At 52.6% G+C, this 27,698-nt stretch overlaps 1 protein-coding gene across 3 annotated transcripts; it reads right to left on the reverse strand.

Moving 5' to 3' along the window:
* AARS2 (alanyl-tRNA synthetase 2, mitochondrial) lies at positions 1–27,085 on the reverse strand. Of its 3 annotated transcripts, none has more exons than XM_084625248.1 (22): positions 27,028–27,085; positions 24,884–25,072; positions 23,053–23,198; positions 20,680–20,874; positions 20,097–20,241; positions 19,355–19,500; positions 18,755–18,863; positions 17,656–17,694; positions 16,636–16,747; positions 15,328–15,455; positions 13,096–13,246; positions 9,408–9,577; positions 7,753–7,866; positions 7,086–7,226; positions 5,947–6,084; positions 5,380–5,489; positions 5,018–5,126; positions 3,155–3,277; positions 2,684–2,794; positions 1,662–1,745; positions 1,220–1,330; positions 1–679 (listed from the first exon to the last, which is right to left on the reverse strand). In XM_084625248.1, exons 2-22 carry the CDS (start codon positions 24,917–24,919, stop codon positions 515–517), a joined length of 2,583 nt encoding a protein of 860 aa, XP_084481374.1. In that variant the 5' UTR covers positions 24,920–25,072; positions 27,028–27,085; the 3' UTR covers positions 1–514. The 3 variants fall into 3 exon arrangements, with proteins under 3 accessions (XP_084481374.1, XP_084481372.1, XP_084481373.1); XM_084625246.1 differs by lacking the exon at positions 27,028–27,085 and adding an exon at positions 26,427–26,656; XM_084625247.1 differs by lacking the exon at positions 27,028–27,085 and adding an exon at positions 26,144–26,328.
* Between the last annotated feature and the right edge of the window lie 613 nt (positions 27,086–27,698).

Raw genomic sequence — 27,698 nt, forward strand, 5'->3', positions numbered from 1 at the left:
GCCAATTTCAGTTCTTTATTAGTTTCAGGATATCATTGGATAGTTCCCCTTCTCCCGCACAGAGCTTCCTTGTGCGTGTGGCTCACATGGCAGTAAATCTCTCCCAGCCATGGCACAGGATCACCGCTCTAGCAGCCATAACCTCCCCACAAGCTGGAGGGCCGGAGGAAAACTGGCTCCTTCTGTGACAATCCTCATGCATCCAGACTAGACGGCCAGAAGCAGAGAGTCAGCTGCCTCCTCCAGACAGTCCTTTGGGGCAGGATGGTCGGCCCGACTCTGCCCCCTATTCCTATGTTGACCCCCGGTGGCAGGAAGCCAGATATCCATGATTCACAGTGCTTGGCAGCAGCGTTCAGCAATGGGAGCTGCTAAGCCACTCAAGACGCAGGGCTCGTTGGAGGCTGAAACATGGTGCAGCAAAGGGACAGCTCTGTGGCAGCATCCCTGAGACGGGAGGCTGGGAGCTCTGCTGGCTCCAACTGACCCCACAAAACAAGGAATCTTCCTTACTTCAGAGTCTAGTCCGGGCAAACTCCAGTGCAGCAGTCAGGGCTCCCTGAAGGTCCTTGGTGTTCCCAGTACCCTTGGCTACAATGCCAGAGCCCCCTGCATTGCCTCCCATGTGAGTACAGACAGCCAAGGCCCAGTCTGCAGCAGAAAATGTGGGCAGGGCACTCTGGGGAGAGACATGAGGAGAGAGGTTAGCCTGTCTGTGGGCCAGGAGGCACCCCAGCCTGGATGGGGAAAGAAGGGTCCAAGAGGGCACATAGGACCCTTTCGCAGCACGCAGGCAGCCTTGGGTCCTTGCTCCCTGAGCTGGTAGGGACTGGCGGTACTGTGGAAGCTGAGCCCAACGGCCCAGCAGTTTGTGCTCTGCCCTGCCCCATGGCAGACGTGGGCCTCTTTCCTGACTCCTCCCTCTCCAGGCCAGCAGAGTCTGGAAGCTCCAGGGCCACACCAGACTCAGCCTGGGCAGATGGTGTCTCATCATTGACTCCTCCGGATGACTAAGCAGCAGCACTGACCGGCTGCAAGGGGCAATCCCATATAGTTCTTGCTGGACGGTGCGTGCTGCAGCCAAGGGCCTGTCTCCCAAACGGGGCAGAGGCGGTTACTGCCCACACTCTGGGCTACGAGCTCCCCCCACAACAGAACACAGAGAGGCCATTAACCCTTTGCAGGTAGAGATTCCCAGCTGCAGCACGAGCCTGCGTACCTTGGACACCTGACAGGCACAGAGCACCTCGCCGGATGCCTGGGGGCTGAGCAGCAACACTGAAGCCCCAGGAGACTTGTCACAAAGCTGGTTCACCACCTTCATCAGGATCTAGGAGAGGCATGGAGGGGCAGTGTCAGGAAGGGAGGGGAAGACTCCTGAGCAGATGACTAAGCCGATGAAATACTAGAGCAGGAGGTTACTGCACCGCCAGCGTGCAGGGCGGCAGAGTAGCTCAGCTTACTCTGCTCTCTGGCAATTCTGCCGCCTCACCCCCAAACTGCTCCAACCACTGCGACAGCTCCCTTGTGCCTCAATTCACCTGCCCCAGCCCTAGCCAGCTGTGTCAGCTCCATCGGGCTCCAGAGCCTAACCCTACTGACTTCCCCTGCGCTAGGGGAGAAGGCAACTGCACGGAGAGATCACACACACACACACTCACTGAGAGCGAGTCGGCCGGGATGGTATCGATGATGACTGGCTGCTTGGAATGCCTCTCCAGCAGGCCTTGCGCCTTCTCTGCAGCCTGGAGGAGGAAACACACAGCACTGTGGGAGACCACCGATGACATTGGGAGGATGGAGTGGACATCCAGCCCTGTCACAGGGGAAGGGAATGTGGTCATGGGGTGGGGAGCCGTCGAATGCCATGCAGGGGCCAGACTAAGATCTGCATACTGAAGTCCCCTATTTACCCACTGAACAGACTATGCAAGCCACCCCTGCCCACACGCCTCAGCCATGCCCTGGGGGGGCCCCCCAGGGGAGAGGGAAGTTCAGTCTGACGTCCCAGGTATGTTTTGCAGCAACCAAGTGGTTAGCACTAGTGTTCTGAAAAGACTCCAGTTCCCAGAACTAGTTGCAGAGAAGACTCATTGACCAACCACCATTCCTGATGTGTCAAATACAAATCAGATTAGCGAACAAAACACAGACAGCTGCTGAATGCTGCATGAGCAAGAGCAATAAGCATGGGGCTGGGAGGAAGTTCCAGTGTCTAGTCTGTGCTCTGCCACTGTAGCCTGGGGAAGTCATTTCGTAGTTCTGTCTCTCAGTGTCGCCGCCTGTAACACTGGGGATAATGTTTACCTGCCTCTCAGTGGGGCAGGGGTTGTGAGAAAGCACTTACATGTTGTTTCCCCATCTTTGCAGTGCAGGGAGCTTGCCCCTGGTGAAAGGTTAGTTTCAACATTTAAACCAAAACGGATGACTTGCTGTGTAGGTTAGGTGAATCAGCAACTAAAAGTGCAACATGAACTTCTCCTACACAGCTGGAAATGGTCTCCCCTTCCCCCGCATTCCCAGGGATCTGATTTCTTGGAGTGGTCACTCTGATGAACAGAACAGCTGTGGTTCTTGTGTAGGGGAAGATCAAGCTGAGAGAATCTGCCCATTCAGTGGAGAACAATCTGGTGGCCTTCAGCAGGCTGAAAAGCTGCCAGAGATCTTGCTGCTGCACCCTTACCTGACTGATTTCCAATTTTCTAATCGCTGTGTTTGCTGCTCTCTGCAGGGCTTTGAGAATGGCCTGAAGTTCCCTTCTCTGCCACTGGGGTATCGCAGTGCTGCCCACCTCCTGAAAAACAAGCAGCTGCTTAAAAACATCCACCCACCCACCCAACGGTGTGCCAAGGGGAAAACCTAAGTGGGTGCCAAGGAGGAAAGTGATTTAATGATCTCCAAAGCTAGACCAGCTTTCCCATCGCTGCCACCTCCTCCCACGTTCCCTGTGACAACAGGATTTCCTGCCATACACACACTTGGAAGTGGGCTGAGACCTCTCCAACTCCTTTCATGTCAGCCACCAAACAGGTCATCAGGTGGCAGCAGCTTTCTGCTGCTGCTGACCTGGGTGAGATTGGAACCCAGTGGTGGAGAGAGACATGCATTTCAAACGCCTGGTGGGATGCTTCTGCATAAGGAACGCAGTACTCACTTCAGTCAGGCGGCCCACCTCCTTGGAGAGGCTCTGCACCTCGGGAAGGGAAGAGCTTCCCTGTTTCACCCACGCAGAGAGCGAGTCCACTTCTTTAGCCAAGGACTGGCCTACTTCCCGGGCCTAGGAGAGCAACAGAAACAGCCCTTCAGGAGAGAGACACTCAGCAGGGATGGGAAGGAGCAGGGTAGGGCATGGGTGAAATCGCAGGCGTTAACCCTTCAAAATTCCAAGAGGAAGATAGCTAGAAAGTGGGTGCTGTAAAGGTTTGTGCTCTGTCACCAAGTGGCTCTTGTTTGGGGTTTTATGAGTGATAAATAGGTGAGTGTCTGAAATATCGAGGGTCTGGAAGACGATCCTTGCCATAGATTTATAGCCGTTGATAAACAGGCCAGTTGTAGGGGACCAAGCCACCCACAGGACAGGCCCTTTAACAAACACTTCACAGCGTGTTTAAACGTTTGACAGTGACATTAGGGGCTCTGGCTGGAGAAGCTCTGAGCCCCATCATTTGGGCTGTTTTTCACTAAAAGGTGCACTGTGGGGGTTGGAGACCTGTTAACTCTTCTAGCACACCCCCCTGGGAGCCAATATAGGATTGCATGGTGCATTTTCTACTTGCATTGCCTCGTCTAGTGTTAATCCCAAGTGGTAGGGCTCACAGATCTCTATTGGCAGGACTTTTTTTTTTCCTGATGACATCCTTTACTCTCCCAGCTTGGAGTATCCTCTCCCTGCGGTGCCTCCATCTAACACTCAGGAGGAATGAAACAGATTCCCGCAGGGATCTGTGCCCATCCTGAGCTGAGGAGGAAGCCACGGATTTTGCCCCTGGAGAGCAGTGGGTGTAACGGGAGGGCCGGCACAGAGCAGGGACAGTGCTTTGCCCAGCCTGGCTACGTTCCCTTGGCTTTGTGCCGCTCTTTGGCATCCACAGGCTGATTAACATGCACAGCCCTGATTGCAAGCCGCTCACCTTGGCACCAAACACAACAGCAACCTGCGGGTGAATGTGAACCACTGACATGAAGCTGCAGAGGCGGCTTCATGTCAGCGCTCCTAGCAAGCAGGGCAAGCACGCCTCGCAGCCTTCACTCCTTCACGACAGGAGGAGGCTTGTTGAGAATGCACAGGGGAGAATCAGACAGCAACAGATCTGCTGGGGTGGGTAAAGGGTTGCAGTTTCACCAAGAAGAAATGTAATTTCCTGACGGCCGCACTCTCCTTGTATTGCTGCATGAGAGGAGACGGGAAGGGATGCCAAGTCCCTAACTTCCAGGTGCTCAAGCACATCGGGGCTTCTCACACGCAGAGTAACTAGGTCAATTGCTCTGCACATGGACTCGCCAGCCAGGATCACTGCTGAGCAGGAGTCAAAGATCAAAGCTAAGAAGTAAAAATTGCTAGACTGAGACCAGAGCCCCATAAGCACAAGAGGTCAGCAGCTAAAAGCTACTGTGATATGAAATGAAACTAGGGCAGAGAGGATCAATTCATTAGACTCCTATCTGAGACCTGGGTTTAAATCCCACCTGTGAAGAGAGGTTAAAGGTTTCCTGCTATTCAGTGCTGAATTATCACCTCAGAAGTGGTATTGCCGACCAGGAGTGAGGGGCATGGGCAGAGCCATGTGTGGGGAGCCCAGGACTGGAAATAAAGGGGGCTACAGATCACTGGTGAAGTGCAATGGCAGAGCTGTGTGCATGTTGGGGGTGGGAGGAACAAGACTGGGAGGTAAGAGGTTGCTGCAGGCCAGGCCCGAGGGGCATCAGCAAAGCTGGGGAGGGGGGTTGGGAGGAGCATACAGCAGTCCCCAGTTTCAGTGCCATCAAACCAGGGAAATCTCAGCCTCCCTTGTCTCACCTGCTTGGCTTGCTCCCCTGTCACTGCAATGATGCGACTGATCCCTTTAACCAGCTGATGCTCGGAGGTGATGGTCAGATCCTGCACAGCTCCTGTCTGCAATAAGTGCCTGTGAGGTGGGCGGAGGGGAAATATCAGCATGTGCCCATTGTCTAGATTCAGTCTCAGCTTTCCAACAGGGAGCCAGGTTTTGCTTTCAGCTTCCTCTGTCTTGATCAACATAGCCTCCCCCTACAGTCTAGGTACAGACTGTTTAGAGACCCTCAGTCAAGCCCTGCCTTTGATCTGGATGAGACGACAAGCCAGGAGTACGTGCCGTGCTCCCACAAAGCTCTCTTCTGACCCTAGAGAAGAGCACTTACGTCCCACAGCACAGCTCCACAGAAGTCTGCATCGCAGCCTGAGAGTTGGGGGTCAGTACACTTTCTACGGGGACACCTACCGATACCACCCTCACCGGATCTGGATACACCTGAGAGGAGAAAGATCAGCTGCAAACAAACAAGAGGATTCATGCGGTGTCACAGAACCAGTCAGTGCCTCAGGTCACAGCCGCTGCACCCCCCACCCAGAGACAGCAGATCCAGCGGCAGACAGCAGCACTGCTCCTCCCACAAGCTGACACATAGAGGGTTTGCTGTTCAGAAAGAACAATTGAGAGAGCAGATTAGCGGGACCACACTGCAGCTCCATACCCACCTCCCTGTAGCATGCAGCCTCCACATCACCAGACCTGAGTCTGCCTGGGCACCCCCAGGAACATACCTTCATTCACCCCTCTCTGGCGCACACTTCCCTTTCCATCCTCTAGATGGAGATTCCCCAGTTGGGGACTCCATCATTGTAGGTCTCTTATGACCCTCATAACCCTTGTTGGAAGCTGCCCTCTGCTGAGGCTTCTGGGCTTATTACATGCCCTTCTACTGTACCTCATCCATGGTCCGGAGTCCCTGAATGCCACCTGCCAGTGCCAGGGGGGCTTCTGCCATATAGACAATTTCATTCTGGTCAACCACTTCCTGAATCACACTTTCTACTTCCTGCAGCTGCTGTGTGGTCACAGGGGCCTGGGAGAGGAGATTATCCACCATCAGGAAACATCCCCTGAGGGGCACAGTATCACGTGTCACAAAGGAGGAAGTGAGCTGTAGCTCACAAAAGCTTATGCTCAGATAAATTGGTTAGTCTCTAAGGTGCCACAAGTACTCCTTTTCTTTTTGCGAATACAGACTAACACGGCTGTTACTCTGAAAGGAGGAAGTGGTGTTAGAGAAGGAAGTCTCAGTGCCAGGACTCCTGGGTTCTATTCCCAGTTCCCTGTCAGATCTTGAATAAAATGCTTCCTCTCTGTGCCTGGTTTTCCCCACGTGTAAATGGGGGTCACGATCATCATGACCCTTCCCTCCCCACTGCCCCACTCCGTGAAACAGGCCAGGATCAATCCAACAATGTTAGTAAAGTCCTTCAAGTGAGAGACTACCCACATGCTAAGGATAAACTCACTGAGTTTCCTCATCTGCCCCCGACAGCCTGAGTAACCCATTTGTACACCTCCCCCTTTCCTGAGAAAGGACCCCCTCGGAGCACTAAGGTATTGACACCATGTACCCCCTAAAGCATGCCCCAGCAGATACTATAATCAAGTCAGCAAGCCTAAGTCTGTGAGATCCCATCACTATCACCCCAGGACCCCCCTGCCAATCCTCTGTACCTCCAAACCCACCCACCCTTTCCCCCACAGAGGTCACCCTGGGCCCTAGTCAGGGCAGGGCTTAGGTTACTTCAGGAGATTCGTTTGAGCACATAGTTTCCTCTACCCAGCCAAAGCCTGGCTTGACTCATATGGGACAATCCTATCACAAGAGAATGTGAAGCACAGCTAAAGCACAGCCCTACGAGACACTCAGCAATGGCTGAAACAGATGAAGGGCTCGAGTGTTTAGTTCTCATGGCAACAGGCAGGAGACGGGAATCGAGAGGGTGGTTTATAAAGACAAGGGATGTTCCCCTGATCCTCAGGGACCAGCAGGGACCCTTCCAGAGTGGGGTGCTTTGGGATCCCCATCACCTGCGTACTGAAGTCGAATCGCAGCTGATCAGCAGTCACGTGGGACCCTCGCTGTTCTGTCTGATCTCCTAGGACATGGCGGAGTGCAAAGCTCAGCAGATGAGTGGCGGTGTGGTTCACCATGCAGGCCAGCCGCTGAACCTGAAACCACAGACACACCGCAGGTCAAGCAGGAGGACCTCACAATTCTACTAGTGAGAGGGGAAAAGAGCGTGTCAGTATATCCTAAGTGTGACAGAGTCCATGTGGGGACCCTGCACCCATATAGGGGCTAAGAGAGGACAGGGGGAAGAGAAGCATTAGTGTGTGCGCAAATGGGGTATTTCACACACACTAGGTAGATGCGACAGTCCAAGCACCCTCCTCATGATCTGACTCCAGTTGACTCCTCCCATTCGTCTGATCAGTGCTGTGCGGACACCAGTGCTAGGCTAGATTCTGCAGGACAGGGTCCCATCCCCCTTTAGGGGATGGCAGACAGGACCCATAGGGAGCACCCCTCCACACACCATTACATGAGGAGAAATGTCCTAACCCAAAACCTCAGGAGGATGGGAGACAGACAAAAGCCCCTTTGAGCGGCAGCTCTTTGCTCTCAGTTGCTAAGTGCCACACACCGCCCCCTAGCAGCAAGGCCAAGAAAGCGTTAAGAGCTGTAAGTCCTTACCTCATCCACAAAGAGTTGCACTCGGTCCCCAGCCTGCAGGGTCTCGGGGGCTGTGACCTCATGGATCACGTAGCCACCTGACAGCTGAACCGACTCCACCGGGAAGAGCACATCCTCCAAGCAGAGAGAGAGAGAGAGGAGTGGTTAGCACAGACGCTCAACTCCTTGGCCGCACAGTGATTTTAGGGGAGTTCAATGGCTTGTGAAAGGTGGCTGCCTGACTTCCTGGAGACTGGAATCCCCCGTCTATCCCCAGAATGGGTACAGGATAGGAAGAGGCAGGGCAAGTGTCCTGAAAACACCATCCCATCCTCACCACCAGCATGCTTCAGCCCTGCCCAGGAGTTCCCTCTCTACGGCCCTATGGTTCCATGTGTCGCTGCTGAGGCTGCCAGCAAGCGGGGAGCCAATGCCAGCTGTGAGCCTGATGTTCTGAGACATGGCCACTTGTCCCTTAGGAACTGGACTGAAGCCACTAGCTCACTTCACACACAGGGATGGCTTTCAGATCATTGGGCTGGATAAAGGGTAGGACATACAGTAATTCATGTTACTCAATAGCACCCCCTTTGGCTTATGAAGGAGTAGCACTGATGAGTTCTGTAGAGCAGAGATCCCCACACTGTGGGGCATGTTCCGGAACATTCAGGGTGGGGGAGAGGGGTGTGGCGGGGCCCAGGTCAGCCCCCACGGGTGGTAGGGATGGAGTGTCATCCAGCCCCACTCTGCTCCCAGTTCTACTCCAGCCCTGTTCCTGGCCCCTGGCCACAGCTCCGTTCCTGGCCCTAGCCCCCTTACCCGTCTGCACGTGGCTCCAGGGGGCCGGACAGGGCTAAGGGGGAGGTGCGACCCTGAAAAGTTTGGGGACCACTGCTGTAGAGGAATCCCAGCTAGTTTTCCTGGGATGGAAGGGTAGCATCTATGACATGGGGGTGATTCTCAAGGCTGAGGGGATAGGAAAAGGAGCTATGCCACTGCATGGCTGAACCTAAGGTACTGTATCCAGCCCAACTCCATATGACTACAGTAGATTCTGCTTTTGCATTACAATTCCCCAAAGAGGCTTCAGTTTCCTTCCCTTTGAACTCCTTTATAAGGCTGAAGCAACATGCTTTGGAGGTGGTGGTGGTGGACAATTCTCCCCAGTGCCTTTGGGAGGGAGAGAAGGGAACGGGAGAGAGTGAGCCTCAGACTGGGCACCACATAAAGGTCTCTAGGGCAGGCCATGCAGAAGTTGCTCAGTCCAAGGACCTTTTGATGACTGATCAACTTCTCCATGTTCCTGGCCCAGTTGAGATAGAAGGGAGCGTGTTGGAAGGAAAGGGATGTGAAGGAGGAAGGGTCTACAGTCACCCCCAGCACTTTGTGCTACAAAACAGGGGAATGGAATGACAAGGGCTAGAGAGATAGCCAGATGAGCCTGTCAGCTCCCCGAAATGATCTCTGCTCTGAGTCACTGGGCTTTTCCCAGACCCCAAGCACTGCCCAGAGCTAGTGCCCAGCTCAGCACGCAGCTGGGAGAAGAGGAAGAGCCTGAAGATGACAAGCCTGAGGACTCCAGCCAGCAGCCTAGTACAGTGGAGAGGGATCACAGCTTCAGGAAGGTCATGCCTGACCTGACAGTAATTCCAATCGCAGGCAGCAGACAGGCTCACCTGTTGTCCCAGACGCACCAGGTAGCCCCGATCATGTGCCTGCCCTCCCTGTTCTGCATAGAAGCTGGTCCTGTCCAGGAGGACTCCGCAGCGCTGGCCTGCCCCAACCTCCTTCTGAAGGGACTGATCTTTGTACAGCATCAAGACGGTGGCCTGGCACGGGCTAAATGCTGCAAAGGATAAGCACAAGTCAGCAACGTGCATCAGCCTCCCACTTCTCTGCCTTCCCTTGGAAGCACAGGGGGTTTTGACTGGCCCACCAGTCACCCCAGAGCCCTTCCACCCCACATAGAGTGCAGAGTCTGTGCAAGAGGAGGAAGCCTCAGTTAATCTCAGAACCCTGGCAGCATTCACGGTATTTTAAAACCAGGCACTTCACTCTGTGGGAAGAGAGCTGGAGCCGAGACACTGACAAAAAGGAAGGAAAGATTTGTGATTATTTTGTAACAAAACCTAGCACTTTACAGCTTTCACTCTGCTGCCTCCCGAGACCACATGGGATTTCACAGCCACAGAGGGGACAGAGCTTGGAATCTCCTGCTCCAAAAGCCCAAATCTGTTAACAGGCAATGAGCCCCCAGGGGGCCAGCCCTAAGCACGATTTGATTAAGCGCCAGCTTGGTCACCATTCTGCTTTAATTAAGATAGCTGCTTCGGTACTGAATGCAAACTCCAGGCACAAAACGCAAGAAATTCACAGCTAGCCCTCCTGCAGCTGCAGGACATGTATATTTTTCCTGTGCATTATGCAGATGGTGTTAATACACCTAATAGGCCATTAACATCATACGTAATGTGGGAACCCCCACGGAATTTCCTGGCCTGTCCATCTGCAATCTCAACTGCATTGACAACTCCTTTCCATCCCTCAATCTTATTTAAGTAGTACAGGCCTGTTTGGCTATGGGATCACACTGTGCACTCCTCCCCCAAATTACGAGTCTAGGATGTTCCCTGGATGCCGAGCGTCTATGGCCCACAAGAGGGTGCGGTTTGAAGTGACTGCAAAACAACAATCGCATGTAGCTGGCCAGGGGGCAGAGGGACGAGGTTAAAACGGACTGGACAAACTGCACCTTGCACCAGCTGAGATAGAGCACTCAGTCACCAATGCTAGGTTAGCCAAGGTTACTTCGTCTCCAACGATAGACCCTGGGTTATGTGGAGTCCCTGCTAGGCAGCAGCAACAAATTCCATCATCACTAACCCACACTCATGTGAGACTCTGGCAGTGTCAATCCACTGAATGCAAACACTAACTAGGCTTCAAAACCATTTCCAAGAGGTGTGCACACTCGATTCAGCTTCATCCTTTTTGAAGTACCAGAAAAAAAACTATGCTCAGAAAAATTACACACTTCAGGTAGTGAGAGTGAGGGAGTGAGAAGTGAGCACCACAGGGGAAATGTTCGCAGACGTACAAAGAGCTGCCGCAGTGGGGCAAGCTGACTTGCAGGGATGAAGAGCGAGGCCCCAATGTTCCTCAGCAGCTGAGATGTTGGCAAAGGGTCAGGGGCGGATATTAAGGAAGGGAAAGTTTCTGGAGGGGAGTTTCCAACTTCTTCACCGTATAGGCCCCATATTAACAGGGGGAATGTCTCAGGTGCAACCTCTCCCACTCATGGCTGTATGGAACACCTACTCTGTGTGGCACCTACGGCAATCACGGTCACCGAAAAGCCACAGGAAGAGGGCATTGGGAGGTTTCTAGCTTCTTTATCAGTGAGGTAGCAGCTGGAAATAAGGAGCCAGCACCATGTGACTGGTTAAGCACTCTAGGGGCCACCAGCAGGCTGAGCACACTTGGGTCCACATTAGGAGAAAGCTCCAGTCTGTCAGCGGAAGTGGCTGAGAGATAGACAGGCAGCTCTTCACACCAGCGAACCAGAGACATTAAGGCTCATCTCACCGCCGAGGTGAGAGTGATCTACTTGAGAGCGACTTCTCTCGCGTTGGCCTAGCTTGAGTGAGAGCAGCCACATTGCAACACAACACTGGAGCTGCTGTGTGCTCACCGGCGCTGCACTCATTGAGTGCGTGAGGAGCGCAGCGCCACTTAGCGTCTGGCATGAAGACCTGGTCCGTGCTTCAAAATTAGATCGACCTAGGAGTTGCTCAGGGTTGGGGAAATCGTTGTGCCATAGTTAGACTGACCTAACCCTGGGTGCAGACGCAGCTAGGTTGGTGGAAGAATTCTTCTGTCGACTTAACTGCCATCTCTCAAAGGAGTGGAGTAACTGCATCGATGGGAAAACCCCTCCTGTCGATGTAGGAAGGGTCTACGCTACAGAGCTACAGCAGCACAGCTGCAGCGCCGTAGTTTCGTGCCTCTAGCGATTGTAGCGTAGACATAACCTAAGACTGCTGAACTGCTTGGTAAATTCTCTCTCAGTGTGGGAGAACTTGTTGGTCTTTTCTGGGCACGCAGGGGGAATTGTGGGAAGGCACTGGAGGACTAGCAGCACCTGAGTGGAGCTAGCTTGCGTCCACACCATGCGGTGGTTGCGTTAGTGGCTGATGATTTGTTCTCATTGGAGCTTTAGTCTATACCCCCTCATGCGCCAGCCAACTCGAGTGAAAAGCACCACCACAGCTCCAGTTAGGGGGGTGTCTGGGGATAGGACTCAAGCGAGGGACAACTGAGGGACTGGAGTTAATTCTGACAAAACCCTCTGACAAACCACCTGAACTGGCAAAGGACGCTTATTAACGGAGACATGGGCTCAGCAAATGGGCCAGGTCGGGATGAGGCGCACTCCTAACACAGCCAGGTTCAGTCTCATGATGATCACATGCATCCGATGAAGTGAGCTGTAGCTCACGAAAGCTTATGCTCAAATAAATTGGTTAGTCTCTAAGGTGCCACAAGTCCTCCTGTTCTTTTTGCGGATACAGGCTAACACGGCTGTTACTCTGAAACCTCTCATGATGATGTGTCTCATTAACCAAGCCCCAAACTGGGACAGGGCTGCAGCTCAGATTCCTGCCCAGGGATTCTCAGCAGGAGCCTGAGAACTACTGTCCAACTTATGACCAGCAACAGCTCAGCTTCACATTCCTTCAAGAGGGCCAAGGCTTCCAAAACTGTATTAAACTATGTGTAAAGTAGCAGGGGCATCTAGTGGCCAGCTGCTGTAATGGCAGGTACTGAGGTTCTTAGGGTGAACACTATTCCTCCTATTCTGCCACAAATGTAAAAAACCAGAGGTTTAAGGAAAGAACCTACCCATCTGAACCCTTAACAGCATGGACCTCCCTAGCTACGGTATGTTTACCATGCCTAGCACCCACACATCCCAGTACTCACTCCTGCAGACAGGCTAACTGCCAGCACACTGAACCCCCATCTCCAATGGACACCACATCTAATACAATTCATCTACACCACCGGGTAACAGCATTCTTTAACTCCCAGCTCAGCAACCATCACAGAACCTTATTGCGAGCATGTGTTCAGTGGACACGCATATGACCTGCTTCCTGCTCTTGGCCATAGGCTGAAGAGGGAGATAATACACGAGTTTACATTCTGTACAGAGCACTCTCCAATATGCCTGAGATCATAATTCCCCTTGTAGGTGTGGTGGTTAGCTGGTTAGATCCATCCCTAAGAGGTTCCCAGGCTATGAATTGGACACTACCTCCCCCCACCCCCCGCAGGCTCTTTGGGCCATGCCTCAGTTCATACCATATCTCCCGTCTTGCCCGAGTGTGTAGGCGTATTTCGGGGAGTCATCAGTAGCAGGCACACCGTCCCTCTGCAGCTGAGCCAGCGAATGCACATCCAATCGCACATCGGAGCCCTCCAGTTGTTCTGCCTGCTGGGTCTGAGCTTTCCGCTACACAAGAGTGAAGACAAAGTTTGATTTGGGGGCACCCTAGGAGCGCCTGCTCAATAAGGTTAGGTTTCAGAGTAGCAGCCGTGTTAGTCTGTATTCGCAAAAAGAAAAGGAGTACTTGTGGCACCTTAGAGACTAACCAATTTATCTGAGCATGAGCTTTCCTGAGCTACAGCTCACTTCATCCAATGAAGTGAGCTGTAGCTCACAAAAGCTTATGCTCAAATAAATTGGTTAGTCTCTAAGGTGCCACAAGTCCTCCTTTTCTTTTTCCATAAGGTTAGTGACTGTGGCCTTTGACTTTGTGGCAGTAGATCATCCCTGTAACACAGTCAAATCTGTGCTGCCTCAGGAAGCAATTAATCCCAGGGTGCTACTACACCTGGGGCCCCCACCAGACACTCAGCACTGCTGCACTACCCTGCACCATCCCCCAGGGGAGTCACAAGCAGCAGCTAATGTATGCTTTCCCTGCATACCATAGTGCTGCATACACACCCCTGCGGCTGAAAGCCTTGATTTATCCACAGCATGGGAGGTGGGGGTCGCAATACAAACCGCACCCCAATCCCTCCATGCTGCCCCATCAGTGGGCAACTTTCCTGCCCTGGATAAACTCCACCTCTGGTACTGAGGGGTGTTAATTCTCCACGACCCATTCAATGCTTGCCCTCTCTGCTGACCTCAGTGCAGCTGTGATGATGGCTTTTGTAATGTGTCCACTAAAAACTGGCTTGAAAAAGTCACCAGCCAAATAGCTGTCAGAGGGTTTACAGTGTTCAGTCACTACTGACCCAAGCTGGATTCATAAGAACGGCCATACTGTCCCAGACCAATGGTCCATCTAGGCCAGTATCTTGTCTTCCGAAAGAGGCCATTGCCACATGCTTCAAAAGGAATGAATAGAACAGGACAATCAAATGATCCATCCCCCATTGTCCAGTCCCAGAATCTGGCCGTCAGAGGCCTAGGGACACCCAGAGCATGGAGTTGTATGCCTGACCATCTTGGCTAAGAGCCATTGATGAACCTATCCTGCATGGACTTACCCAATTCTCTTTTGAATCCAGTTAGTTTTGGAATACAAAACACCCCCTGGCAATGAGTTCCACAGGTTGACTGTGGTTTGTGTGAGGTACTTCCTTTTGCTTGTTTTAAAACTGCTGCCTGTTAATTTCATTGGATGACCCCTGCTTCTTGTGTTATGTGAAGGGGTAATTAACACTTCCCTATTCACTTTCTCCACACCAGTCATGATTTTATAGACCTCTATCATGTCTGTCCTTAGTCATCTCTTTTCTAAGATGAATCATCCTAGTCTTTTTAATCTCTCCTCATATGGAAGCTTTTCCACCCCCTTAATCATTTTTCGTTGTCCTTCTCTCTACCCTTTTTATTTCTAATGTATCCTTTTTGAGATGGGGAGACCAGAACTGCACGCAGTATTCAAGATGTGGGCATACTGTGGATTTATATAAAGCCAATATGATATTTCCTGTCTTATTATCTATCCCTTTCCTAATGATTCCCAACATTGTTAGCTTTTTTGACTGATGCTGCACATTGAATGGATGTTTTCAGAGAACTATCCACAATGACTCCAAGATCTCTTTCTTGAGTGCTAACAGCTAATTTAGACCCCATCATTTTGTACGTATAGTTGGGATTATGTTTTCCAATGTGCATTACTTCGCACTTATCAACATTAAATTTCGTCTCCATTTTGTTGCCCAGTCACCCAGTTAGAGATCCCTTTGTAACTCTTCACAATCTGCTTTCGACTTAACTATTTTGAGTAATTTCATATGATCTGCAAGCTTTGCCACCTTGCTGTTTACCCCTGTTTCCAGATTATTTATGAGTATGTTTAACAGCATTAATCCAGGTGAAGATCCCTGGGGGACACTGCTCCATACCCCTGAGCTAGAGGAGAAAGGCATTCCATGATTTTGATGGAATACAGAGGTGATGGGGAGCACCTGCAGTGGATTTAAAGTACACATGGGAACCCTGACCAGAAAGAATAGGACATTAGCCACAGTGATGGAGGCTTGCATTGGAGGCAGGGTTTTGTATCCTACCTTAGCATTTTCCTGGGCTAGCTGGTCCAAAGCTGCCCAGTCCATTTGGATCCCCTTTTCTTCAATCATCAAGCCAATCAAATCTAGGGGGAATCCCAAGTTTCCATAGAGAGACCAGGCTACCTCCCCTGCAGAGAGACAAGAATGAGAACACAAACTTTAGGTGGCCACGGAGAGAACACACAGCAGAGTCATGGAGGGAATCTCTTGCTTTTTCTGGGGGTAGGGTGTGGGGGTGTCCTCACATCCCTAATGAGATCCTCAGGATCCCCCCCAATCTGTGCAGCCAACAAGGACTGGCTGCCCATTACATCCCATCAGCAGTGCTCTAAAATCACAGGGATTCCAGCCCTCAGCTCCCTTGGGACTGTGAGCACAGATGTTTCCATATAGGTTTGAAAGCGTTTGCTCCCATGAGCAAGACAACGTGGTGCATCTTGCCTCTGTCTCATTAGGTACATTCAAGAGCTCAACAGAGCATGCGCACGTAGGAAGGTCTCAGCACAGTGGCAGGGTGTTCCAAACACAGGTAGAGTGAGCCGTATCAGCACACAGTCCTGCAAGCTCCTGAGTCATACAAGGGTGTCAGCTGGAACTCTCCCATTGCCTTACGCTACCAGGTACTGAATCACAGATTAGTGAGCAGGTGGGGAGAAGTTGGTTCAAATCTGCACACGCAGGAAAGGGTTAAGCCACACTCTCCCTATCACACCCAAACATGGACCTCCATGCAGGTACTGTGCTAGCTGTTCTACCTTTGTATTTGTTCAGAGCCAGTCACTGCAGCACCTACGAACCAAAGGAGCCCCTTTAGCAGTGACAAGTGCCTGTTTGCTCTGGTGAGCAAAGCATTGAGGTAGTCATCTCAGAAGTGTTTGGGAGATGGGGAGTGCCAGTGATGGGGCAGCAGCACCTGGTCGGCAGTACCGGCTCAGAGCATGGGGCTGGTGCTGTATTACCCCATGGCAGGGCAGCAGGCATCCATTGTAGCTTTGATTTGGAAGTTGGCAGGAACTGATTCTTTGTCTGGGGCAGAAGGGAAGGAGGGGTCATTCAGTGTGCACTTGTAGCCTAATACTGCCTAGCGTTCAGCACAAAGACAGGAACACCAGGCCACCAGCTGTGGGGAGGGTGCCTGCTTCCAAGGCTCTCTCCCCCTTAGCCCAAATGGCCCAACACAGCCCAGCCCTCACCTGAGACACCCTGGCAACAAGGGTCCAAGCCACCCTTAACCACTGGCAGACGCCAGCTGCTGCTCCTCCCCCAGGCTGCCCTCCCCTTCCCAGTGGAAATCAAGGAGGGACTCACCTGGGAAGAGCTTGGAGGGACCCATCTGCTGCAGAGTCCTGTCAATGATACGCCGCCCCCGCAGGAGGGAGGAGAGAAATGCAGCCTCGTTGTCATGGATAACATTCATAATCTGCAGGAAGAGGAGGAGCAGATTCAGCCACCTTCCCTGTGGGCGAGCGCCACCACTCAGCTCAGCCCAGCCACCAGAACTCAGCCCTCCACATGGCTGGGGATGGGAAAAGTGGGTGCCAAAGGAGGGCCCCTGCATTTGCTATCACTGTGCACCTCCTATACCTCAGCTGTGGGCTCATGACTTGCTACAAGGAAATAGTTACCTGAGGCAGCTGCCTGTTGAGAGAAACCACATTTGCAACCCAATGAAAATTCTGCATGAGGTGCCCAGGGCTAGAACAGCAGGGCACGCTGCTGGTCAGGACTGAGGGCATCTGCAGAGCTGGGCAGGGAGGAAGCTTGTAAAACAGCTGCCCTCAGGATTCCCAAGCGTCTAGTTCCCTCTTTAGCTACATAAATAATGACCACAGGAGGAGCAAAGGGTACCTGTGCTGGGAGGGGAACCAGGCCCATGGGCACATGGCCCAACTAAGGCCTGGGCTTTACCTTAGTTCTGTAGTCACAGGGGCTGCCCTGCTTCATTGGGCACCAACCAGCCAATCTTGGCACAGGAGAGATCCCTTCAAGATCCACAGTCAATGTCCATAGGGGAGTCCACAACATGCCCCTGCTAGTTCCCAACTCTGCATGCAGTACCTTTGTCCATTCTCTGTATATCTGTGCCCTGTCCCCTCCCTCCGAGAACGTGGCTATGCTGGGAGTAGGGCAAACTCATCTGTCCACATCCCAAAGAGGTGAATCCCCCGCCCCCACTCCACTTTGATAGCATGCTAGGGGCTGCTGTGCAGCACTTCCAAGAACTCAGGGATAATTAAAGAGGGGGCTTATGGGAGCCCCCAGATGCAGGCTGGTAATGATTCCCATGACAGGTTACTGCTGCTCTCCAGCAGATTCCATGCTGCTCACCTGGTCTGTATTCTTCCTCAGCTCCGGATAGGCGTCTCCCTGCAGAGCAAATTTCACTGAGCATCAGGAAATAGCTGTGTGCAGTGTCAGTACAACAACCACTCCTCCCTACCTGGGGACACGGGCCAGTCTGAGCCCCAATAATGCCTTTACACAGGTCTTGCCCCAGAGGGCCCCATCTCAGGGATGGGTCTCAGCTAGCCAGATGCCTCTGCATGTCTATTGCACCTTCATCTGAGACTCTCAGAGCACTCTGCAAGTATTAAAGAAGCTTCTCTCCTTCCTGTAAGGTAAGTGCTATCCCCCCATCTTAGAGAGGAGGAAACTGAGGCACAGAGCGAGGCAGTGACCTGTTCAAGTGCAGACTCTGTCAATAGCAGAGCCAGGAATAGAACCATGTGTTCCACCTCCAAATCCCCTGATCTAACTACTTCACACTTTGCATCCCAGACAGGAGGAGGAGAAGGGGGGGCACTTACCTTACAGGGTTGGCTGGGGCTGTCTCTGACCCCCCTCAGCCCTGCCCCTTCTGCCCTAGACCCAGCCCCTTCTGGAGGCCAGAGCTGGCCCCAAAGTACCAGTAAGTCACTCGACTTACTTTCACCCCTGATTCCACCTCTCCTCCCATTCGCTGTTGCATGACGTCTCTGTGGCAACTCTAGCAAACGCTTATGTGCAAATGTAACATTAGGAAAATATTCAATGTATTTTTAGTTTCTTTTTGTAGGATTTAGCAGGAAGAAACAAAAGGGAGGAGAGCCAGCACCATATGACCCGCCAGCTCTCCAGAGACCACTTTGGGAACCACCACACTAGTGTCTATACTGGCAGCCCATCTCTCTTCTTTCACACTCACGCACCATGCTTGTGCTGAATGTATTGTTTATCACAACGAGCCCTGAGCCTATAGAAATAAGAAGGCTGAGTGTCATTGGGATAAACAGCTCACAGAGTCAGAGATCCGCACTGGATATAGTCTTCTCTTGCCAGTGCTTGCTCCAGAAACTGCTCCCGCGCTCAGCTGAGAAACATCTGGCTGTATGAGACACTGGCTGATAAGCAAATCTCCCTCCCCACAAGAAGAGCCCTTCATACTTACCAGAACTTCCACCACGGCAGGAACCAAGCTGGCCAGGAACCCTGGCGGAGCGTGGAGAACTTCAGAGCAAAACCGGACAGCCCTGCGCAGGATGCGGCGTAGCACCAGCCTGCGGACAGGGGCGGATTCCTAAGAGAGCCATTTGAGTATTCCCAACTAGCTCCCCGTTCCCAGCCCAGCTCCCCACATGACCCACTCACAAGCCAGCTCCCTCCTCTCTACCCATTGCCTTACACAAATCAGTTCGCCCTTTCTGCCCAGATCCCTGCCCACGTCTCCCCACACGGACAAACCAGCTCTGCCTTCTCCACCCATCTTCCCACACACAGACCCAAAAGCCAGCTCCCCTCGCCCTGCCCACACCAGCTTCCCCCACCTCACACTTATCCCATCTGATCCCCAAAGGGCCAACCCTGCATAACCATACCAGTTTCTCCATGCCCCTCCTGTCCTGTATACCCTATATTCTCTCCCACCTCCACTCAACTACACTCAATTCACCCATTTCCCCTCCAGCCAGGGCATCCACCCTACTGTTGCTTGTACTCTCCCCCTCTTCACAGCCAAGCAGCCCCTCCCCTCATTATCACACATCCTTACTCAGCCCCGGACATGCCAGGGTACACGCCGTCGGCAATGCACACGGACAGGGTGCGCACATGATCTGCCACCACGCGGTAGGCCATGTTCACAGACCCGACATCGGCCTCCCCCACCAGGCCCTGGTACCCAGGCCCCCCGCAGCCCTGTGGAGGGGTGGGGACAGAAATGGAGACGTTTTAGTCAAGGCACCCAGCTCTGAATGGCACAGCTACTCCAAAAGGCATTTGGCCATAAACTCTGCGTAATGTTGCTCTGGGGGGGTGTTCTCAGGGCTGAATCTGACCCCTGGGAGGTTCTCTCCCCTAATGCCAGGCATGTGTCTAATCCCCTCCCCACACTCATGCCAGTCTGCCCTGCATGCCAAGTGCACCACATTAACACCCATCTGGCACATGAGAGACCAGGGCTCATGTATGTCAGAGTCATCGTCAAACCCAGGCTCTGGCCACTTGGGGCAATTAAAATCTCAGGCCACTTGTAACATGGGTTATCAACTCTGGTGTCCTGGTTAAATTCCAACCTGGGAAATTCTCTCCCGTCTCCCTAAAATGCCACTCTTCTTTGAACTGGACACACATCCTGTTTTAAGCTGTTGTGCAGCATTGCTGTGTATTGTTTGACAGCTGCTATGGCCCACCCCAGAGGGAGCTGCACTTCAATGCTCAGCGAGTAACCTCTACAGACCCAGAGTGGGAAGTACTTTAGGCTCAGCTGTGACCCCCTGGCGGCGGATCATCACCTTGTGGATGGCATCCAGGATGGGGGTAAAGAGGTCTGTGTCGTAGTTGGAGCGCTTGTTCTGCAGAACCGTCACCAGCCTTTCTAGGCCCATCCCCGTGTCCACGTGGTGCTGGGGCAATGGACGCAGACTCCCATCAGCCTCTCTGGCAACACACCAGCCCCCACCCAAAACACAAGCCAGAGAAGCAGAAGTTAGTCTGAGGCCAAGTGCTGATCCATCTTGGTGGGGTGGGGAGGGGATACAGACTGGGGATGGAAGCAGCAGGGCAGCATGCAGGAAGGGGCACAGAGGTGACTTAACAGGCGCAGCTACACAGCAAAAGGGGGCAACCCCAGGGACATGACTGACAGGAGCAGCAGCAGGGCAGGGTGGTCTGTGAGGCAAGGCAGAGCAGGGGAAAAGGGGACACCAGTCAGGACAGAGGAGAGCAGTGGGGAGATAGAGAAAGGCTCCTCCTTGCCCTGTGTGCTGCCATCTGCTAGTGAAGAGCAGGGAGTCCTCAAACGTAAGTGTCTTTAGTGAGGTGCAAGTCTCATACTATTGAAATGAGCCTCTTGGGCAGCTCCCAGCAGCCCAGTACCTGCTGTACTGCATGAAGACCAGGTTCCAGATCTCCACCACATCAGGGCTGTCCTGGTTCACCAGTGCTGCCGCGTGCCTGCCGCCACCCACGTGGTCGTAGTGGATCTCGGTGCAGGGGCCGCAAGGGCCCGTCTCACCCATCTCCCAGAAGTTTTCCCTCAGTGGGAAAGGAAGCACGCGACTAGGAGGCACCCTGAAAAGGAAAGCAGCAGAGTTGACCGGGCTGGGGTAGCAGATTGTTCCCTTCAGAGTAGATGAACCACAGGCTACCATGGGTCAGGGAGTTTGGGGGAACTCCCTCTCTGACTGTATTGCCACCTCACCTTCCAAACTCTATAGGGTTAACTTGCTTCTGCTCAGAGGGGGCTGAATTAGCCTCCCCACCATTTTCTCCTAAATTAATTACATTCTATTCCAACAATGGCCACTGAGCAGGAACAAACTGAGTCACAGCACGTGGCACCCTGCTCACTGCTGAACTTGGCCAACAGACTCAGTTTGGCGCAAGCTGATGTGGGAGATGTTTCCTCTTCCACTGGGTCAATCAACCAGGTTTCCTTCACTGGAGCAAACTCCAAAAGAGTCAAGATCTGAAAGGGTACTGAACAGGGTGAGAGAGGTATGGGACCAAAGAACATGTGCTGCTGCCTTGTACAAGCTACCGCACACACCAGCCCTTTCAACCAACAAGCTTCCTCTCTGCCCTGGAGTAGGGTGGATTGATTTAAGTCAAAATGATTTAAATCATCAATTTTCATCAGCAAGTAGAAAGCCTTGATTTCAACTTAAATCATCGATTTTAATTTTGTTTTGCATTTGTACTTTTAAAGGTATTTTCCTAAAGAAAGGCTGATTCTCATTGTTGGTAACCTTTAAAACATGTTGATCTGCAACTTAATATGGCCTTTACGCTAAATTTAGTGCTTCTTTTGGATAACCTGGAGGATTTTTCTTATGCACAGATATTTAACCAATTATATATCTTAATGTATGTATATTCAGATTCTTAATTTAAAAATGTCTTTATTATTGTAGATGATGCCTGTTGCATTTTTGTATATACAATATGAAAATTATTTTTTTTTATTTGTGTCAAGCTCAATTTGGATGGAAATTCAAATTAAATTATTAATGCACAAAAACAGCATTTTTTTTAATTAAAAAACAAATGTGCTGGATACTTTTTTCCTTATGTATCAAAAAGGATATCAAAACAGGTTTTTCATTTAAAACTAACTGATTTACTAAACAAAGGGAATATTATCTGTAGTTAGTGAATTGAACTGATTGTTTTAGGTCACTATGTCCTTCAGGATTTTAGAACTAGTAGAGCTCATCCTCTCATACCTAGTTTTAAGTCATATACTGGAAGAGGAAAACAAGCTTTCCTGCTTTTTCAACTCCCAGCTGAAAGTTAAGAAATCAGTGTATTAGTAATTGAACTGAACTACTTGAATAAACTGAAATGAAGAAAATATTCTCTCTGCACTTGCAGAAGAGGCTACTGCTGTCAAAAGTTACGGACTTCAGCAATGGGGGATGGGGAGGAGAGTTTGGCACTGTAGCCGTGCGGAGGGGGGAGGCTTCTGACCCTCGGGCGCACTAGGGCTCAGGGCTTTAGATCTGAGGGGAACACTGGGGCTTCAGCCCTGCGGGGTGTGCTGGGGCTCCGGGCTTTAGCTACAGGGGGAGAGCTGGGGATGAGATTGGTGCTCCCCTCATAGCTAAAGCCCCGAGCTCTGGCGCCCCCCACGGGCCTGAAGCCAGGAAAGGAGCAACAGGGCTGAAGCCCTGAGCCCCGGTGCTCCCTGCAGGGCTGAAGCCCCGAGCCCCACTCCTTGCCCGCAGCCCTGACCTCCCCTTGCCCTGCAGTGCCAACCCGGGGGGACCCAAAGCAGCCCCTGCACATGGCAGTAAAATATTTGCTTTTGTGTGCGTGCCTCCACTGCTGCCTGATTACTTCCAGTTCCAGATGGTGTCCTGTTGACCAGTAAGTCTGTAACTCTGGTGTTCATACCTTTGAGGTTCTACTGTAACATCAACTGTAGTGGTGGAATTGCATGGACATCTTTACTAAGGACAGGACTGAGACCACTGGTCTCATTTCACACAGGCCAGACAGTAACCATTTTGACTAACCCCGAGCTGCATTTGAAGTGGCAATCTAGGGATAAAACATTTCAGGGCTGTCGGGCCACTATTGAATTCATAACAATCCAACTGAACTGGACTCAGATAAGACAGAGTCAAAGAACTGATGTATTCTTTTCGCTTCCACACCTGTATCCTAACAGCTAAAGAGCAGGTGAGTGAACTTGCATCTCCCATCTCTGCCCATGACACTCCTGTCCCGCTTCTCTCACACACTTACCCTAGGCTAAGCCATATGTCCCTGCTCTCTTCATCTGGGCTCAGACCCAGTGAGGCGTCTCCTCCGAAATAGGTGATGTACAGGTGGTCTTTTGGGATCTCATAGATCTGTGTTAGGAGCTCCCATGCCATGCCACATGCTTCCTCCTGAATGGAGTGAGGGAAAACAAAGGAGAGCACAGCTATTCAGCAGCACCCAGGTGAGAGACTCCAACTTGAGCATTAGGAGTAGAAAGAAAGGGAATCATATACTCAAGAAGCTAGTCTTAGCTGCACTCTCCCTTTGCCATTCTATAGTGTATCACAGAGTGTTAAGGGGCTATGACACCAAGGCAGGCTTTCAGTTATCTAAGTAAGGCAAGTTTTGACCTTCCTACTGGTGAACTGAGTATCCCAGGATGGCCTGTCCAATAGGCGGAGCACTATGAGTAGTACCCTCTTGCAATGGGTAAGTCTTGATGAGTAAGTCGACAAGGGGAACTTAGCACTAACTGTCACAGTGATGTATCAAGTGTGGATGTCTGTTCCCCAGGAATTAGGCTGCAACCTCTACCCCAATTTGGGTCACATACTCCACAGACCACCCTCATGAACCATGCAGTTCTTAGCTCAAGTCATCTGAAGCTGGCACCATTTTCTTTGGGTAATTCCTAGAGCAGCGATTCCCAAACTTCATTGCACCACGATTCCCTTCTGACAACAAAAATTACTACACAACCCCAGGAAGGGGGACCGAAGACCGAGCCCCGCCGCCAAAGCTGAAGCCCAAAGGCTTCTGCCCTAGGCAGTGGGGCTTGGGCTTCAGACTTGCTGAGGCCCATGACCAACACCAGCCTTGGTGACCCCATTCAAATGGGGTCTCGAGACACAGTTTGAGAACCCCTGTTCTAGAGGTAAGCATCCAATTCAGGGTTCCCTTCGGAGATGCATAAACAACCAGGGGGGTCAGCAAACCTTTTCCTAATATGGATCATATTTTAAACCAGAGATTACTTCATGGAAGCCTTCCCTCCCATTTGGTGTCACCCATCCCTATCCCCTGCCACCTCATTTGCCATCACATACTATTTTTATGACAACTACACAAACTGCCACTTTCATGTAAGAATTAGCTAAACATTTAACGGATTGGTAGTTTCTTTTAGTGCAGGGATCTCAAATTCAAGTTACCAGGAGGGCCACATCAAGACTAACACATTGGCCCAAGGGCCACATCACTGCCACTGCTCCCTGCCACTGCCCCTGCACCCACACCACCCCTTCTGAGGCCCCACCCCCATTCCAACCCCTTCCCCAAAGTCCCCACCTCAACCCCATCTCCAAATCCCCACCACTGCCCTGCCTTTTCCCCTGAGCACGTGGCTCCCTGCTCCCTCCTGGAAACCGCTAAGTGCCACCAAACAGCTGTTTGGTGGTGGGAAGCGCCTGGAGGTAGGTAGAGGAGCAGGGATGAGGCACGCAGGGGGAGGGGAGCTTGGTAGCCTCAGGAAATAACTGGGGGGGCGGGTACGGGGAGCTTGGCGGACCGCAGCAAATAGTGCCGTGGGCAGCGTGTTTGAGAGCCCTGTTTTAGTGTGATTTTGCAGCTGGAAAATCAGCCAGCCCCTCCAGACCAGCAAATTCTCCACAGAATGCCAGCATGTGATCTGCTGACCATGGTTAGAACCCTCTGGTTTAAATCATGGAACTTGCAGCAAAAAAATTCCAAGCTTATCAGAGCAGCTGAGAGAACATGCCTGGTACAATTATTTTTACAGTGCCACAGGGTGCACTTGACACTTTACAGCAAGACCTGATCCCTGCCCTAAGGAGCTCATGCGCTAGCATCTCACTTTGAAGTAATCCCCAAAAGACCAGTTCCCCAGCATCTCAAAGAAGGTGTGGTGGTAAACATCTCGGCCAACATCATCCAAATCATTGTGCTTCCCGCCAGCGCGCACGCATTTCTGGCTGTTCACCACACGCCGGTACTGTGCCAGCTCACTTCGGGGATGTGCTGTGCCCAGGAAAATGGGCTTGAACTAAAAGGGAACACAAAGAAAATCACGCCATTTTCATACACTGCCCAGCAGAATGGGCCCCGACTGGGGCCTCTGAGACTACTATGCTATAATTATTAAATAATAACAGTAACGAGAAAAGCTTGTCACAGGATTTACTGCCTTGAAGTATTTAGGGCATGGCAGTCAGAGCTGGTTGGAACAAATTCAGGCAATATGCCGTTTTGACAAAACCAAAACATTTCACAAAGACGTATCTGTTTCCGTGAAATACGTCAGATAGGCTTGAGAGACGCTCTTTGGCCGTGTGGTTAGTGCACTAGCCTAGAAGGTAGGAAACCCAGGATCAAGTCCCTGATTCAGACAGCAGAGCTTTTCATCCCAAATCAAGGCAGACCAGAACTTGAACCTGAGTCTCCCACAGGCCCCCCACCTTCTCCTGCCCAACACAATTCCATGTTTGTGGAAAACATTCCAAAGGTTTCATTTTCAGTCCAACTTCAAAAGGAGTTGTGAAGGACAACTGTCAACTCTAATGGGAGTCTAAGCACTGCATATTGCATCAGTCCCCATGGCAGACAAACATAAAGGTTGGAAGGATGGCCGATTGATCAGGGCACTGATCTGGGACCCAAGAAACCTGGATTCAATTCTCAGCTCAGACACAGACTTCGTGTGAGACCCTGAGCAAACCACTTAATCTGTCAGACACAGACAGCACTTTCCTGCCTCACAGCAGTGTTCCCAGCAATGAGAGTGAGGCACCTAGATGCTATGTTGCTAAGGGCCAGACAGATTGCTATTTTTTTTATTACAGAGAGATGCAATGGGGTGAGCTACATGCTCAATGGATCCATGGGTGCTGCCCAGAGGACCTGCTGCAGCCCTTTGCCCCGATGCAGTATGCCACCCTCACAGCTAAGGATGGATCTAAAGAAGTGGGTTTTTTACCCACGAAAGCTTACGCCCAAATAAATCTGTTAGCCTTTAAAGTGCCACCGGCCTCCTCCTTGTTTTTGTGGATACAGACTAACACAGCTACCCCTCTGATAGCGAAGGATGGGTAACTACACCAGCGTTTGAAAGATTTACCAGACACTGGCTGGCCCCAGGACTCAACAGCCAGGTGCTGGGGAGGGATCGGAGGGCACCAGGGGCTACAGCTCCGGGGCTGCTGAGAGCTCCCCTGGCAGCGACGATGCGGTTGCGAGGTGACCGCGGCTCTGGCCAGTGCCAGGCAGCCCCGGGGCTCGGCTGCCAGGAGCTTGGGCACGGCCCAGCCGCTACAGCTGGGGGCCCAGGGCGGGGGCTGCGTCGGCCCCGGGAGCCGCCTGTCTGCAGGCTCAGGCAGCGCCGCCGCGGGGCTCGCCCCCACCTGGTTCATGCCCGCGTTGACGAAGAGGAGCCCGGGGTCCCCGCGGGGCCGCACCGGGGCCGAGGGCACCAGCCGGTGTTTGTGCTGCTCCTGGAAAAAGCGGAGAAAGGCCTGGCGGACCTGCCCGGCCGGGGGGCAGGCGGCGGCGGAGCTAGCCCGGCGCGGGCGGCAGCGCCAACCCGGGGGGACCCGGAGCAGCCCCCGCACATGGCCTCCCGCAGCCATCTTAACTGTGGGCGGAACTCCTGAAAGCCGGACCCGGCTTCGCTTCGTCAGAGGGAAACCACTCAACGAGAGAGGCGGCAGCAAGAGAGAAATCCCTGCCGCGGGGGCTGGTGGGATCGGGGAGTCGCACGGGGGTGTGCAGAGCTCAACCTCCCAGCATGCTCTGCGCCCCTTACAGGTCCACCTGAAGCGGCCTCCGAGCACGTGGCACTGGCACCGAGGCACCCGGCTGCTCGGTGGGGTGGGGGTGAGCGGAGCTCGGCCTGGTCCACTTTCTGCAGAGCTCCGTGCTCCGGTCCCCTGCACCAGCTGCTGGCCAAGTAGCAGCGTGGAGCTTGGTGGCAGGGGTGGAGTCTTACTGGTAAACCCTACTTACTTGTCCATTTCCTTTTTGTCTTCAGTGACAGTTCCCCTTAGGCTTGCCAACTGTGTAATCACACAAACCCAAACACCTTTGCCCCGCCCCTTTTCTGAGGCCCCGCCCACTCACTCCGTTCCCCCTCCCTCAGTCACTCGTTCGCTCTCCCCCCCTCAGTCTCTTTCACTGGGCTGGGACAGGGGGTTGGGATGTCCCAGCTCTGGGCTGGGGCCGAGGGGTATGGAGTGTGGGAGGGGGCTCTTGGCTGAGCCTAGGGCAGGGGGTTGAGGTGCAGGAGGGGTGGGGGTGCAAGGTGTACTGGAGGGGGCTCAGGGCTGGTGCAGGGTGCAAGCTGTGGGAGTTTGGGTGTGAGAGGGTGCTCAGTACTGAGGCAGGGGTTTGGGGTGTGGGAGGGCATGAGGGGTGCAGGAGGGGGCTTCAGGCTGGGGTAGGGGTGCAGAAGGAGGTTCAGGGTGCAGGCTCCGGCTGGGAGGTGCTTTCCTGGGGTGGCTCCCAATTGGCAGCATAGTGGGGCTAAGATAGCTCCCTACCTGCCCTGGCCCCGCACCGCTCCTGGAAGCAGCCTGCGGCTCCTGGGGGAGATGAGGAACAGAGGGCACTTCCTGGCCAATAGGAGCTGTGGAGTTGGCACTTGGGGCACGGGCAGCCATAGGCGCCAACTCTGCGGG

Source organism: Lepidochelys olivacea, assembly GCF_965140295.1.
Source record: "Lepidochelys olivacea isolate rLepOli2 genome assembly, chromosome: 3".
Classification (NCBI taxonomy): Eukaryota; Metazoa; Chordata; order Testudines; family Cheloniidae; genus Lepidochelys; species Lepidochelys olivacea.